Source organism: Zalophus californianus, chromosome 9, assembly GCF_009762305.2.
Source record: "Zalophus californianus isolate mZalCal1 chromosome 9, mZalCal1.pri.v2, whole genome shotgun sequence".
Classification (NCBI taxonomy): Eukaryota; Metazoa; Chordata; class Mammalia; order Carnivora; family Otariidae; genus Zalophus; species Zalophus californianus.
Window position 1 is genome coordinate 98,351,066 of NC_045603.1, and position 12,222 is coordinate 98,363,287.

Consider the following 12,222-nt stretch of genomic DNA (forward strand, 5'->3'; position numbering starts at 1 on the left):
AACTAGTAAAGTGCTTGGAAAAGTTTTTAACAGCTACTAAGCACCAACCTTAGTGTTTATTTGAAGGAAGGCTGAAGTTTTTTAACTTGTGTGAAATTAGGACACAGGAGGTCTTCCTCCGGCCTCTACGCATGTGAAGCCAGGCAGAGACCTTACCTGACGGGCTGAGCAGGGGTCGGTAGGGTCGAAGAAGCGGGTTTCCTAATGAAAGGATTGGGAGGAGGTGGATGGCATGGGATTCCATGATCTTGAGACTAGATGGAGGGTGGAGAGTGCCAGAAGGAGGACCGCGGGTGTTAGGTACCAGTTTATCCCACTTAAGTCTGCAGTGAGGCAAGAAGCCAAACGCTTTGCGGGAAGGGCGGGGAAGTTGAAAACGGTTCAGTCCTGACTGCTCTCCGCCCTCGGGGAGTGAGTGGAGCGGTCCGCCGTCGAATTTCCTCCGGCGCCCCCGCCGCCAGTCCTGCGCGCGTTCCCGCCGAGCGTCCGTTCCGGCTTTGCGGCCGATTAGAAGCGACCGGAAGAGGCGGGGCCGCGAGGCGAGCGCGCCTCTGTGCGCCTGCGTGGAACGTTACCTTGGAGTGTGGTGTCCGAACCATAGCCTCGGCGTGCACGTGGAGTGCCGCGCCGCTTACCGAGGGGGTCTCTCGTGCCTGGACCCTTTTTCAGGTGAGCCGAGGCCTCGGGTGGGTGTGGAAGAAGTCGGGGAAGGTTGACTGCACCGATGCAGACTGGGGCGTTGGGAGGGGGACGCAGTACAAATGGCGTGGGATCCAAGGGCCGGGTCGAGCGTGGAATGGAGGTTTGGTCATGCTATGAGGGGCTTTGGGGGTTGCTGAGTCGAGGTTCGAGGCGGTCCTCTTTCCCACTCTAATACGCTAAGTCTGCGGTCTTCGTTGCCCTTTCCAACACGCGCGACTCTACCCTCTCCCATTTTTCTTTTCTCCAGTGCTATGGGGCGCAAGTTGGACCCTACGAAGAAGGAGAAGCGCGGGCCAGGCCGTAAGGCCCGGAAACAGAAGGGTGCTGAGACCGAACTAGCAAGGTTCTTGCCTGCAGGTAAGGGTTAGGCGTGTCTTCCCCCTCAGTTATCCAGGTTTTGCACCATTCTTAAACCTGTATCACATGCTCCTCCGTTTTTAGTCTCTCTGTTCACTCTCTTTTGGAGCGGAATTTTCTTTGGATGAGTTATCAGATTTATACGTTTGAGGAGAAACCAGAATATATTGTATGAGTTATTAGAAAGTAAGTGTGAATGGGGGCGCCTCGGTGGCTCAGTCGGTTAAGCATCCCACTTTTGATTTCATCTCAGGTCAACCTGAGCTGAAGGCAGACGCTTAACCGACTGAGCCACCCAGGGGCCCAAGTTTAAAAAGATTTTAATCTGGGTTTTGGAAAATGGTTGACATTTTAGTAAGTGGAATTTGGGAAGGGAACAGACCAGTCACCATCATCTACATTGTGGAGGAGGTGGGCATGGGAAGGCACAGATCTGGTTCCCACATGGTTAATAGTCTACTGCATGGAAGGCTGGGTGGGAGAGAAGAGTGGACAGGTAGTTTGTGTTGGGCATTAGTTAAAAGATGCAGGTTTTTGAGGTATTAGAAAGTGCTTGCTAGGCACTGGGTGCCTGGTGGTTCAGTGGGTTAAGCGTCGGACTCCTGATGTCTACTCGGGTCATGATCTCGGTCATGATTGTGGGATCAAGCCCAGCATGGGGCTCTGCACTCATCGGGGAGTCTGCTTTGAGGATTCTTTCTCTCCCTCTGCCCCTCCTCCTTGTGTGCGCCCATGCTCTCTCTCTCTGTCTTGAATAAGTCTTTTAAAAAAAGTGTTAGGCATTATACTGAATCCTTTGGACACATTATGTTACCTCATTTTCTTAGTGCTCTGTGAGAGAGACATTGTAAAGGAGATGAATGCTGAGAGGTTAAGCAACTTGGCCATGTAAGTGACAGGGCTGAGATTTAATAAGCCTTTTATTTCTTGGAGAATGTATGGAAAACCGCAGTTACAAAGGTAGAATCTGTGGTTGGTTACTGATTAAATTGAGAGTAAAGGAAAGCAGAAGAAAAGACAGTTTTGTTTGTTACATAAATCCATTTATTACAGACTAGCAGTGTTTGCAGTGGTGGAGCTTCTGCTGGTCTTTCAATTCCTTCAGTCTGCAGAAGTGGTGGTATAGGTCCAGGCACTGCTGGCTACTGTTTTTATACACAGTGCCAGATTCCTGTAGCTCAGTTGTCGACTTTTTTTTTTTTAAGATTTTATGTATTTATTTTAGAGAGAGTGCGAGCAGGGGGAGGGGCAGAAGGAGAGGGACAGAGAGAATCCTCAAGCAGACTCCCTGCTGAGTGTGTGGAGTCCAGTGCATGACATGACCCAAGATCACTACCTGATCCAAAATCAAGAGTCAGGTGCCCGACCGACTGAGCCAGCCACCCAGGCGCCCCACCATAGCTCAGTCTGCATTTTGGTTTTGCCACAGAAGGAGCAAGTGTATGTGGCATGCTGGCTTATTTCAGTTTTCTTCACTATTTTCCTGAGGGTGGGTTTAGCCATGTTGCCACAAACCAGGTCCAAAGCCAGAGAGAAGAGAAGAATTTTGAATCTCTCTTGTTATCAGGATTGTGGTAATGCTATTTATTTAAATCAGAAGTCTGGAGGGAGGCCCCCAGTTTGGATTTGGTTGATGAACAACCACATAGAGATCATCTCCTTTACGTCTCTCATCCAGCTCCTCATAAAGCTCTGTGGAGCGAGTTACATTCTACCCCCTTTAATTAGTGTATTCTTTTTCTACTTTTATTTTCTCTTCTAATGTTCTTTTTCATTTTCCCTGTGACATACTGTTCTGTTTCTCTTTTTCTTTAATACAGCTGGTGATGAAAATTCTAAGAGGCTGTCTAGTCGTGCTCGAAAAAGGTGAGTGTCGATGTCCAGACTTACGTAGATTAAATGGGTATTGCTCATCTTTAGTCACATAATCACATGTGCTCATACTGATGGGAAGGGCTGTTTGGGGACTGTCCCATTTTTGTGGCAGAGCCTTAGAGGTATGTTCCATTTCCTCACTCCTTATATCTTTTCAGGGCAGCCAAGAGGAGGTTGGGTTCTGCTGAAGCCCTTGAGACGCAGAAGTTCCCTGGGGCCAAACCACTGCCTGGAAAGCTACCCAAAGGTCAGTGAATATAGGAGCTGTGTGCTACATGAAGAGTCCTCTGTGTCCTGGGTAGGGAAGGGCTTGCTGAGCATTCTGGAGTGAAAGAAACAGCCAGAGGACATTTTTAAGGGTAGAAAGCGCAGGCTCTGTCGGTGTGTGGCTACCATCAGTCCAGAATTCTTCAAACCCTTAGGAATCTCTGGAGGAGCTGTCCAGACCCCCGGAAGGATGGGAGCCCAGTCCTTATTTCATGCTGCTCAAGGCAAGAAGCGTCCAGCACCAGCCCATAGCAGTGAGGAGGAAGGGGAGGAGGAAGACTCTGAAGAGGATGGTGTGCTGAGCCAGGGAGACCTGTGGGGCTCCGAGGACAGTGATGCCGACATGATAGATGACTATGGCGCTGACTCCGACTTGGAGGACGAGGATGAAGGTGAAGAGGTGAGGTTTAGCTCTCTGGGTGTTTAGGAAGGGATCCTTGCCTTTTAGTCTTTCCAAGTCCTTGAGACTAGCCCTCAGTGATAAGGATGAGCTGAGTAGAGAAAAGGGGTTTTAGTGTTCCATCACTGTTTTCCTGTCATCTGTGTTTGCTCAGTGCACACACAAGTGTAGAAAAGCTGTAGGGTAGAGCATTTTTTTTTTTTTTTAAAGATTTTATTTATTTATTTGAGAGAGAGAGAATGAGAGAGAGAGAGCATGAGAGGGAAGAGGGTCAGAGGGAGAAGCAGACTCCCCGCTGAGGAGGGAGCCCGATGCGGGACTCGATCCCGGGACTCCAGGATCATGACCTGAGCCGAAGGCAGTCGCTTAACCAACTGAGCCACCCAGGCGCCCAGGGTAGAGCATTTTGAAATTTGAGACTGCTCAGTGCTGGTGAGGATCTGGTCAGGTGGAGACTTGAGTGCCCTTGCTGAGGGGAATAGAAATGTGTACACATTTTTTTTCTTTTATAAAGCATTTGGTATCTGAGAACCTTAGAAGATTTCTTCCTTTTGACCTAGTAATTCTGTTTCAGAAGAGGATGCAGGATGTGGACAGAGATTCATTTACTGAGGTGTAAGAAAACTTCTTACGTAGGGGCACCCGGCTGGCTCAGTCGGTAGAGCATGTGACTCTTGATCTTGGGTTTGAAGTTTGAACCCCATGTTGGATATAGAGATTACTTTAAAAAAAGTTATTTATTTATATGAGTATACAGTTAATATATGAGTATGTTAGAAAAAATCACCTGGGTGGCTCAGTGGGTTATGCGTCTGCCTTTGGCTGGGCTCATGATCCCAGGGTGCTGGGATCAAGTCCGCATCGGGCTCTTTGCTCAGCTGGGAGCCTGCTTCTCCCTCTGCCTGCTGCTCCCTGTGCTTGGGCGCGCGCGCGCTCACGCTCTCTCTCTGACAAATAAATCAATAAATAAAATATTAAAAAAAAAAGCTCAGGCAATACGGGGTTGTATAGGATGAAAAGGAAGTTCCCATTTGCACCCTTTCTCCCAGTTTGCCCTTTTCTATACAGAGTTGCTATTATGAGATTTGCAGGCACCCTGTGGGCCATAATGCCCAAAACTCTGGAAACAGCCAAAATAACAAATATGCTTAAGTAAATTATAGTTCCTTTATACACTGAGTTAATATTTGGCCATTGTGTCTGTGAAAATGCTGGTGATCTGTGAATGAGAAAAGGCAGGAAACAAATTTGAAAACGCATGACAGTTTTAACTTTGTGAAAAATAGTATGTCTGGAAGAAATGTGTCAAAATGGATGTCCAGGGACAATTTTTGTCCCCTCTGTATACATATGGTATACGTATACACATGGGGGCATATTAATGTTCTGAATTTTTTTAAATTAGATTAATTAGGAGCACCTGGGTGTCTCAGTTGGTTAACTATCTGCCTTCCACTCAGGTTGTGATCCTAGGGTCCTGTGATCAAACCCTGCATTTTCCTTCTCAGCAGGAGAGTGTACTACTCCCTCCCCCTCCCTGCCTGTGCATACGTGCTCTTTCTCTGTTTCATTCCCAAATAAATAAAATACTCATTTGAGGGCGCCTGGGTGGCTCAGTTGGTTGGGCGACTGCTTTCGGCTCAGGTCATGATCCTGGAGTCTCAGGATCGAGTCCCGCATCGGGCTCCCTGCTCAGCGGGGAGTCTGCTTCTCCCTCTGACCCTTCCACCTCTCATGTGCTCTCTTTCTCTTTCATTCTCTCTCTCTCAAATAAATAAATAAATAAAATCTTTAAAAAAAAATACTCATTTGAGAGAGTGTGCGCGTGCGCACGAGCAGGGGGAGAGGTGGAGGGAGAGAAGCAGACTCCCCACTGAGCGCGGAGCCCGTTGCAGGGGCTCAGTCTCACAACCCTGAGATCGTGACCTGAGCCGAAATCAAGAGTCAGCTGCTCAAAGGACTGAGCCACCCAGGTGCCCCACGTTCTGAACTTTTAATCTGTTACTTAGTTTCAACAGTGGTCAGTATTTTGCCAATCTTACATTAGCTTCTTTAAGTTCCATACTTTCTTCTGAGAGTGTTTTGTTTGCCTTTAGGAAACAATAAAATTCCGAGATAAAATACTATCTGAGAGGGTGGAAGGGCAGGCTTTGCATTACTAGCCCCTTGTCTCTTTTTTCAGCTACTGCCCATTGAGAGGGCTGCTCGAAAGCAAAAGGCCCAGGAAGCTGTGGCTGGGTAAGTTTTTGAAACTCTTAGGGTGGGGACCAGGCAGCAGCTGGGATGAAGGAATTGAGGGAGGAGCCGGTGTCTGTTTTCATCTGTGAATCACTGTTTCTGAACCTGTTCCTAGGGGCCAGTGGAGTGAGGAGGAGACTGAGGAGGAGGAGGAAGAGGAGAAAGGGTCGTCTGAGTCAGGCCCCCAAAAGGATGATGAGACAGATGGGGGCTTACAGATCAATGTGGATGAGGAGGAGCCCTTTGTGCTGCCCCCTGCTGGGGAGATGGAGCAGGATATCCTTCCAGTGCTGGGTGGAGGAGTAGGGGGCAGGTGCTTGGGAGAGCGGATTTTCAGGCCCTGGGGCCTCATGAAACAGTTCCTTAACACGTCCACATGCCCAGGCTCCAGACTTGCAACGAATTCACAAGCGCATCCAGGATATAGTGGGAGTGCTGCGTGATTTTGGGACTCAGCGGGAGGAAGGTCGGTCTCGTTCTGAGTATCTGTACCGGCTTCAGAAGGATCTGGCCACTTACTACTCCTATGGAGACTTCCTGCTTGGCAAGCTCATGGACCTCTTTCCTCTGTCTGAGGTACTGAATTGCTAATTTAATGCCACTTCTGCTTCTCTTTTCTCACCTTCTTTATTGGACGCTATATGAGGAAGGTGGTCAGCCTCCTTACTCTTTTGTCATCTGGCTGAGCTCCTTGGCCAGCTTGACTTGCTCCCTGCCATTTTGCTTTCCCAGCTAGTGGAGTTCTTAGAAGCTAATGAGGTGCCTCGACCCATCACCCTCAGGACCAATACCTTGAAAACCCGGCGCCGAGACCTTGCTCAGGTGAGGGGTGGATTTTGAGATTTATCTCAGGGATTCTAACCCCAGAGACACCCCTGTCTCACTTTGATGCAGGGGATGAGGAGTAGGGTCTTAGTACCTAAGCATTTCTTGGTACAAGCATGATCCAGAGGCAAACCCAGGTAGGCCTAGTGTCATGCTGGAATTATCTGACTGGCTTGGGGCCCAGGATGACCTCTCTGAAGTGGGAGACTTGTCCCTTCAGCCTCTGCTCCCTGTGACAGGGTTGAGACACTGTTTCAGGATAAAAGTTCTGCCTCAGAATGAAATGGGAGTTGTCTGCCTTTTAGATCATTGAGGAGCTGGTGAAACTGATTCCTGCCCCCAGAAAAAGACGTGATACACATGCACAAACAGTATTTTAAACTCATCGTTTCCAAGGGTTCAGGGACCCCATGTTAAGGACTGCTTGTTGTTCTGTGGTCAGTGGTGTGGCCCTACGTGTAGTCTTTCTCCGGGTGCGAAGGTAACCTACCTGATCCTGATCTTTCATGTGGTATAGCCAATGACATTACATTTTAGGATGGTAAGGGGCTGAGTCTATTGGAAAATCAGAGTTCAGTTCCGAGAAGCAAAAGGATAGGAGCTGGCGGTCTGGCTCCACTGGGATAGAGTTCAGACCTTGAGTTAGAGCCTGAGGCTAAGGGAGAGGACATCAGAGGATGGTGTGGGAGAGGCTGAGGTCAAAGAGTCTGTGATGATTGTGTTGTAACTACAAGCTCTGGAAGTTGCCATGCCATGGGCCTCAGTACAACCACATTTTCATATTTCCACCTGTTTTCTGGGTATAGTAGCCTACAAAGTTTTAAAATCTTTATCTTTCTTATCTTCAGGCGCTGATTAATCGTGGAGTTAACCTGGATCCCCTGGGCAAGTGGTCAAAGACTGGACTGGTGGTATATGATTCTTCTGTGCCCATTGGTAAGTGTTCCCGGCCCGATAGCCCCTTCTGCCCCTGCCGTTGTCCCAGCGTGTCAGACAGGTCCTCCTCCACAGGTGCAACCCCCGAGTACCTGGCTGGGCACTATATGCTTCAGGGAGCCTCCAGTATGCTGCCGGTCATGGCCTTGGCACCCCAGGAGCACGAGCGGATCCTGGACATGTGTTGTGCCCCTGGAGGAAAGACTAGCTACATAGGTATGAGAAGGGCAGGCAGGAGGAGGAACCATTTGGCTCTCTGCTTCTGGAAGTAAATGGGGTCGCTGCCTCTCTAGTGCTCAAGAAAACAGTGCACAAGCAATTCACAGAGTGGGGAGGAGTATAGGCTCTGGAGTTGGCCTGGGTTCCAGCCCCATGTGCCACCAATTATCTGTATGGCCTCGGACAAGCCCCTGATCTTCTTCTTTTAAATGGGGTAGCAACTGTGCTTGGCTTGGCGGTTATATCGTACCTGGGTTGTTAGGGTTGAGAGATAAGCTTTTAGAAGTCCTTAGCAAAGTGTTTGGCACATAACTAGTCATAACCATTTTATTAAGTTGTTATGACTTAGAAGAAGTAAGTTAGTCTGTAGGACCAGAAAGGTGCTCAGTAACAAAACAAACCACACTGGCAGTCACGCTCCTCAGCGGGTGCGGGTTGACAGACCTGTACAGTAGACAGTGGGGAGGAGGCTTATTGGGAGTGAAGTCTCTTTGCAGTGGTGAGAATTCAGCTGTGGGTTCTTGGGCTGGAGGGTGGCTGGCGGGTGTGGGGGCAGAGGAGCTGGCTGGTGAGCACTGTGCCTCTCTCTTCAGCCCAGCTGATGAAGAACACAGGTGTGATTCTTGCCAACGATGCCAATGCTGAGCGGCTCAAGAGTGTTGTGGGAAATCTGCACCGGTTGGGAGTCACCAACACCATCATCAGCCACTACGATGGGCGCCAGTTTCCCAAGGTGCGGCTCCCCTCTGTGTGTCTGTCTTGTGCGTCTTCCAATTCACTGTCCCCTTCCTGACCTCACAGGTTTAGACTTGCCCCTGGGAAATTTAATGGTGTGGTTCAGATTGCCAAAAATGCCTAATTAACCTTATACTCTTTTTTCCCCAGGTGGTGGGGGGCTTTGACCGAGTACTTTTGGATGCTCCCTGTAGTGGCACTGGGGTCATCTCCAAAGACCCAGCTGTGAAGACTAACAAGGTGAGGAGTTGGGGGTGGGGCTAGGAGTGGGGCTCAGGACCAGCTGAGAGGTCTGGCTGGGCCTTACGGAGCTGGAATGGGAGGTGGAGGAGCATTCTGAGCAGTTAATAGCTCATCTCTTCTCCTGAGGCTGTCTTTTTGAAATTTTGACACCCTTGCATCCGTCTCTCCTTGGGACAGGATGAGAAGGACATCTTGCGCTGTGCTCACCTTCAGAAGGAGTTGCTCCTGAGTGCTATTGACTCTGTCAATGCCACGTCCAAGACAGGAGGCTACCTAGTCTACTGCACCTGTTCCATCATGGTGAGGCCTCTGTTGTGGCAGAGCTGAGGGGACAGGGCTAGGAGGTTGTTTGCCCCTTAGAGCTCCTTTCAGCTCCAGCTCTGCTTTTCCTTCTTTTTGTCTCCCCCACATGTCCAGGTGGAAGAGAATGAGTGGGTGGTAGACTATGCCCTGAAAAAGAGGAACGTGCGGTTGGTGCCCACAGGTCTAGACTTTGGCCAGGAGGGTTTTACTCGCTTTCGAGAAAGGCGCTTCCACCCCACCCTGCGTTCTACCCGCCGCTTCTACCCTCACACCCACAATATGGATGGTTTCTTTATTGCCAAGTTCAAGAAATTCTCTAATTCTCTCCCCCAATCCCAAACAGGTAAGCAGTCTGCTCTTTCTGCCCTTCATCACCACCTTTGCTCTTTTTTTACCTTTCAGGAGGCGTCTGACTGCAGGGAAGGAAGGGACTTCTGCTTCCCTTATCCTAGCCTTTGCATGCTTGGATGAGAGGCCTCTTTCATCCCACTTAGAATCGTTCCTGAGCCTGTACCCCATTTTAGTATATGGGAAAGCATTCGTACAGATGGGGACCTTTTTGCTTGATTCAGGCAAGTGGCTGCAGTCTTTAAGCACTAAATGCATTCCCAGTGCAGTTGTGGTTTCTTTTCCTTCTTGGCCAAGGGCTGCCTTCCTGGTAACGGACCTCTGCTGGTCCAGCATTGTCAGCATCAGGTTGGCACAAGACTCCTCGGAACCATCAGCAGTTCTCTGAGTCCATCACGCTAATTGCAGATCTTTTTCTCAGCCATCTTGAGTCTGGCCTGAATCTCTGGAAGGGTGGGGTTTTCTGGAACAGGCGTCACGGTTCTGCATGCTGGGATAGAACCCTGGGTTTAGTTGGAAGAGGGAGAGGCGAGTTTCTCTGAATACAGACTGTGACTTACTGAGTTGATTTCTTTTTTTTTTTTTTTTAAGTTTATTTATTTAAGGGGCGCCTGGGTGGCTCAGTCGTTAAGCGTCTGCCTTCGGCTCAGGTCCCGGGGTCCTGGGGTCGAGTCCCACAATGGGCTCCCTGCTCAGCGGGAAACCTGCTTCTCCCTCTCCCACTCCTCCTGCTGTGTTCCCTCTCCCGCTGTGTCTCTGTCAAATAACATCTAAAAAAAAAAAAAAAGTTAAAAGTAATTTCTGCCCAACATGGGGCTTGAATTCATGACCCTGAGATCAAGAGTTGCATGCTCTTCGGACTGAGCCAGTCAGGCACCCTGATTTCTTTTTTCTCTTTATAAATAATGTTCCTCACAGAAGTCACATCTGAATATTAAGAGAAACCTTAAGAACTGGCAAAATTTGCTGTAACTTTTTTCCACTCTACCTTTAAAAGTACGTATTTAGTGTCATTTCTCATTTGTGCCTTACTGGCCTGTTTCTAGTTGCTGTGTGTGACTTCTTTTCTCACATCTCATCAAAATCCACATTAAAAAAAAAAACAACAAAAAACTCTAATTTAAAAAGAAAGCCCAGTGCTTTAGGATTTTTCAGGATTCACCTCCTTAGAGTGTCATGTGACCTGCTGTCCTCAAGGGGGCACAGCTTCCTCTGAAAACTTTTTGCCCAAGGATCAATAATGGTCTCCCTCGCTCCCTCCCTCCCTCCTTCCCTCCTTTCCTTCCTTCCCCTCCCCTCTCTTTGTTTCTTTCTTTCATTCTTTACTTTTTTGCTCCCTTTCTCTTTAATACAAGGTTCAAATGTGACTTGAATAAAGGCCAAGTGATATGAAGTAATATGAATGTAGGTAGTCTGCTCTTAGGTACTACCCCAACTGTGTGGCACACTTGGCTGACAGTAGTCAGGCAGTTTCCCTATCTTGATACCGCTGCTTACTTTCTCCACTAAGATCAAGTCCCAGTGATGAGGCCCATTTTCTTAAGCCACATGTTTAATTTTAACCCAGGAAATTCTGCAGCATCCACCCCTACAAACCTAGACTTGCCTGAGGTGAAAGGTCAGGTGACCCCCAAGCCTGAGGGCAGCAGCCAGCCTGCCAAGAAGGCCAGAGTGGCTGTGAAAGCAAAGCAGCAGTTGGAGAAACGGCAACATCCCAAGAAGGCCTCTTTCCAGAAGCAGAATGGCATCTCCAAAGGGACAGACTCAGGATTGTCCCCTGTATCTTGTGACACAAAGTCCCAAGCTTCTTCCAAGGTCCAAGACAGCAGGCAGCCAGCTCGAGAAGCTGAAGTGATCAGGAGATCAAAGGCGGCTAAGAAACTAAAGCAAAAGTCAGCTACGCCACTGTCCTCCAAGAAAGTCGCCTTCCGGAAGCAGAATGGTCCTAAGGGCACGGACACAGAAGTGTCCGTTTCCAAGACCCAGGCCACTCTCAAGCCTGAGGACTGTGATCAGTCCCTTCAAAACGCCAAAGGGGCTGAGAAGGTAAAGCAGCAGTTGCCAGAACAGCCTTCCAGGAGAGCTGCCTTCCAGAAACAGAATGGCACCCCCAAGGGACTGGAGACTTCCACCATGTCCTCCCGTGGTTCCAGCTGGCCCCCAGCAGCAAAGAGGAGAAAGTCTCAGTCTAGAGGCAGCAGCCATCCAGTGTTGTCTTAGATGAATGGTTGAAACTAGACTGGGGTGGCTCATTGCTGTGGGCACTGGGTTGGAACTCTTACCTCTGTGAGGTTGGCATCCCCACTGTGTATATGAAAACTAATACACATTTTATAATCTCTGGCCACTGTGTTTTTTGAGGGACTGGGTACTGGCTTTGCTGCTTTAAGGGTAGTGGTGGGAGGGTGGGACAGGGCCCCTCGGAAGAGAGGAAACTGGTATACTGAGAAATCCGTTTCGGGCTCCTGGGCTCCCTTGGTCTCCCCAGGGTCCCAGGGAGGGAGAGTCCTGGAGTCAGCTTAGGGTGTTTGGACTCTGGGGAGAGGAGGGCAATAGGGGTGTAGGGAGGATGGTCATCCTGCCACCAGAACCCATGGAATACTGAGGGATCTGGGTTTTATTTCTCTGCCACCCTGGCATGCGGGCATGTGGACTGGGGTCCGCTCGGCGTCGGACCCGGAAAGGTCCAGGTGCCAGCCTCCAACTGAACCTTTCATTGGCTTCCTCTCTGCCCTGCCCCGCCCTCCTGACCTCTGTCCCTTCCGTCGAGCCGT

General features: G+C 49.4%; 1 protein-coding gene across 2 annotated transcripts; it reads left to right on the forward strand.

The window, feature by feature from the left end:
* Window positions 1-521: 521 nt before the first annotated feature.
* NOP2 (NOP2 nucleolar protein) lies at window positions 522-11,789 on the forward strand. 2 transcript variants are annotated; one of them, XM_027593569.2, is made up of 16 exons: window positions 534-669; window positions 950-1,059; window positions 2,880-2,925; window positions 3,093-3,181; window positions 3,357-3,601; window positions 5,784-5,839; window positions 5,955-6,115; window positions 6,216-6,415; window positions 6,572-6,661; window positions 7,513-7,600; window positions 7,676-7,816; window positions 8,413-8,552; window positions 8,705-8,794; window positions 8,975-9,097; window positions 9,215-9,443; window positions 11,016-11,789. In XM_027593569.2, the coding sequence occupies exons 2-16, from the start codon at window positions 954-956 to the stop codon at window positions 11,666-11,668; spliced, it is 2,457 nt and encodes an 818-aa protein (XP_027449370.2). In that variant the 5' UTR covers window positions 534-669; window positions 950-953; the 3' UTR covers window positions 11,669-11,789. The 2 variants fall into 2 exon arrangements, with proteins under 2 accessions (XP_027449371.2, XP_027449370.2); XM_027593570.2 differs by lacking the exon at window positions 7,676-7,816 and having other exon boundaries at window positions 522-669.
* The last annotated feature ends 433 nt before the right edge of the window (window positions 11,790-12,222 follow it).

What these genes read in the sequence shown, in the direction of transcription:
- NOP2 (XM_027593569.2), top strand. Translation starts at nt 954, where the DNA reads ATGGGGCGCAAGTTGGACCCTACGAAGAAGGAGAAGCGCGGGCCAGGC. An exon ending in ACCTCTTTCCTCTGTCTGAG is followed by an intron (nt 6,416 to 6,571) that starts GTACTGAATTGC and finishes TTGCTTTCCCAG; the next exon opens with CTAGTGGAGTTCTTAGAAGC. An exon ending in TCTCCCCCAATCCCAAACAG is followed by an intron (nt 9,444 to 11,015) that starts GTAAGCAGTCTG and finishes ATTTTAACCCAG; the next exon opens with GAAATTCTGCAGCATCCACC.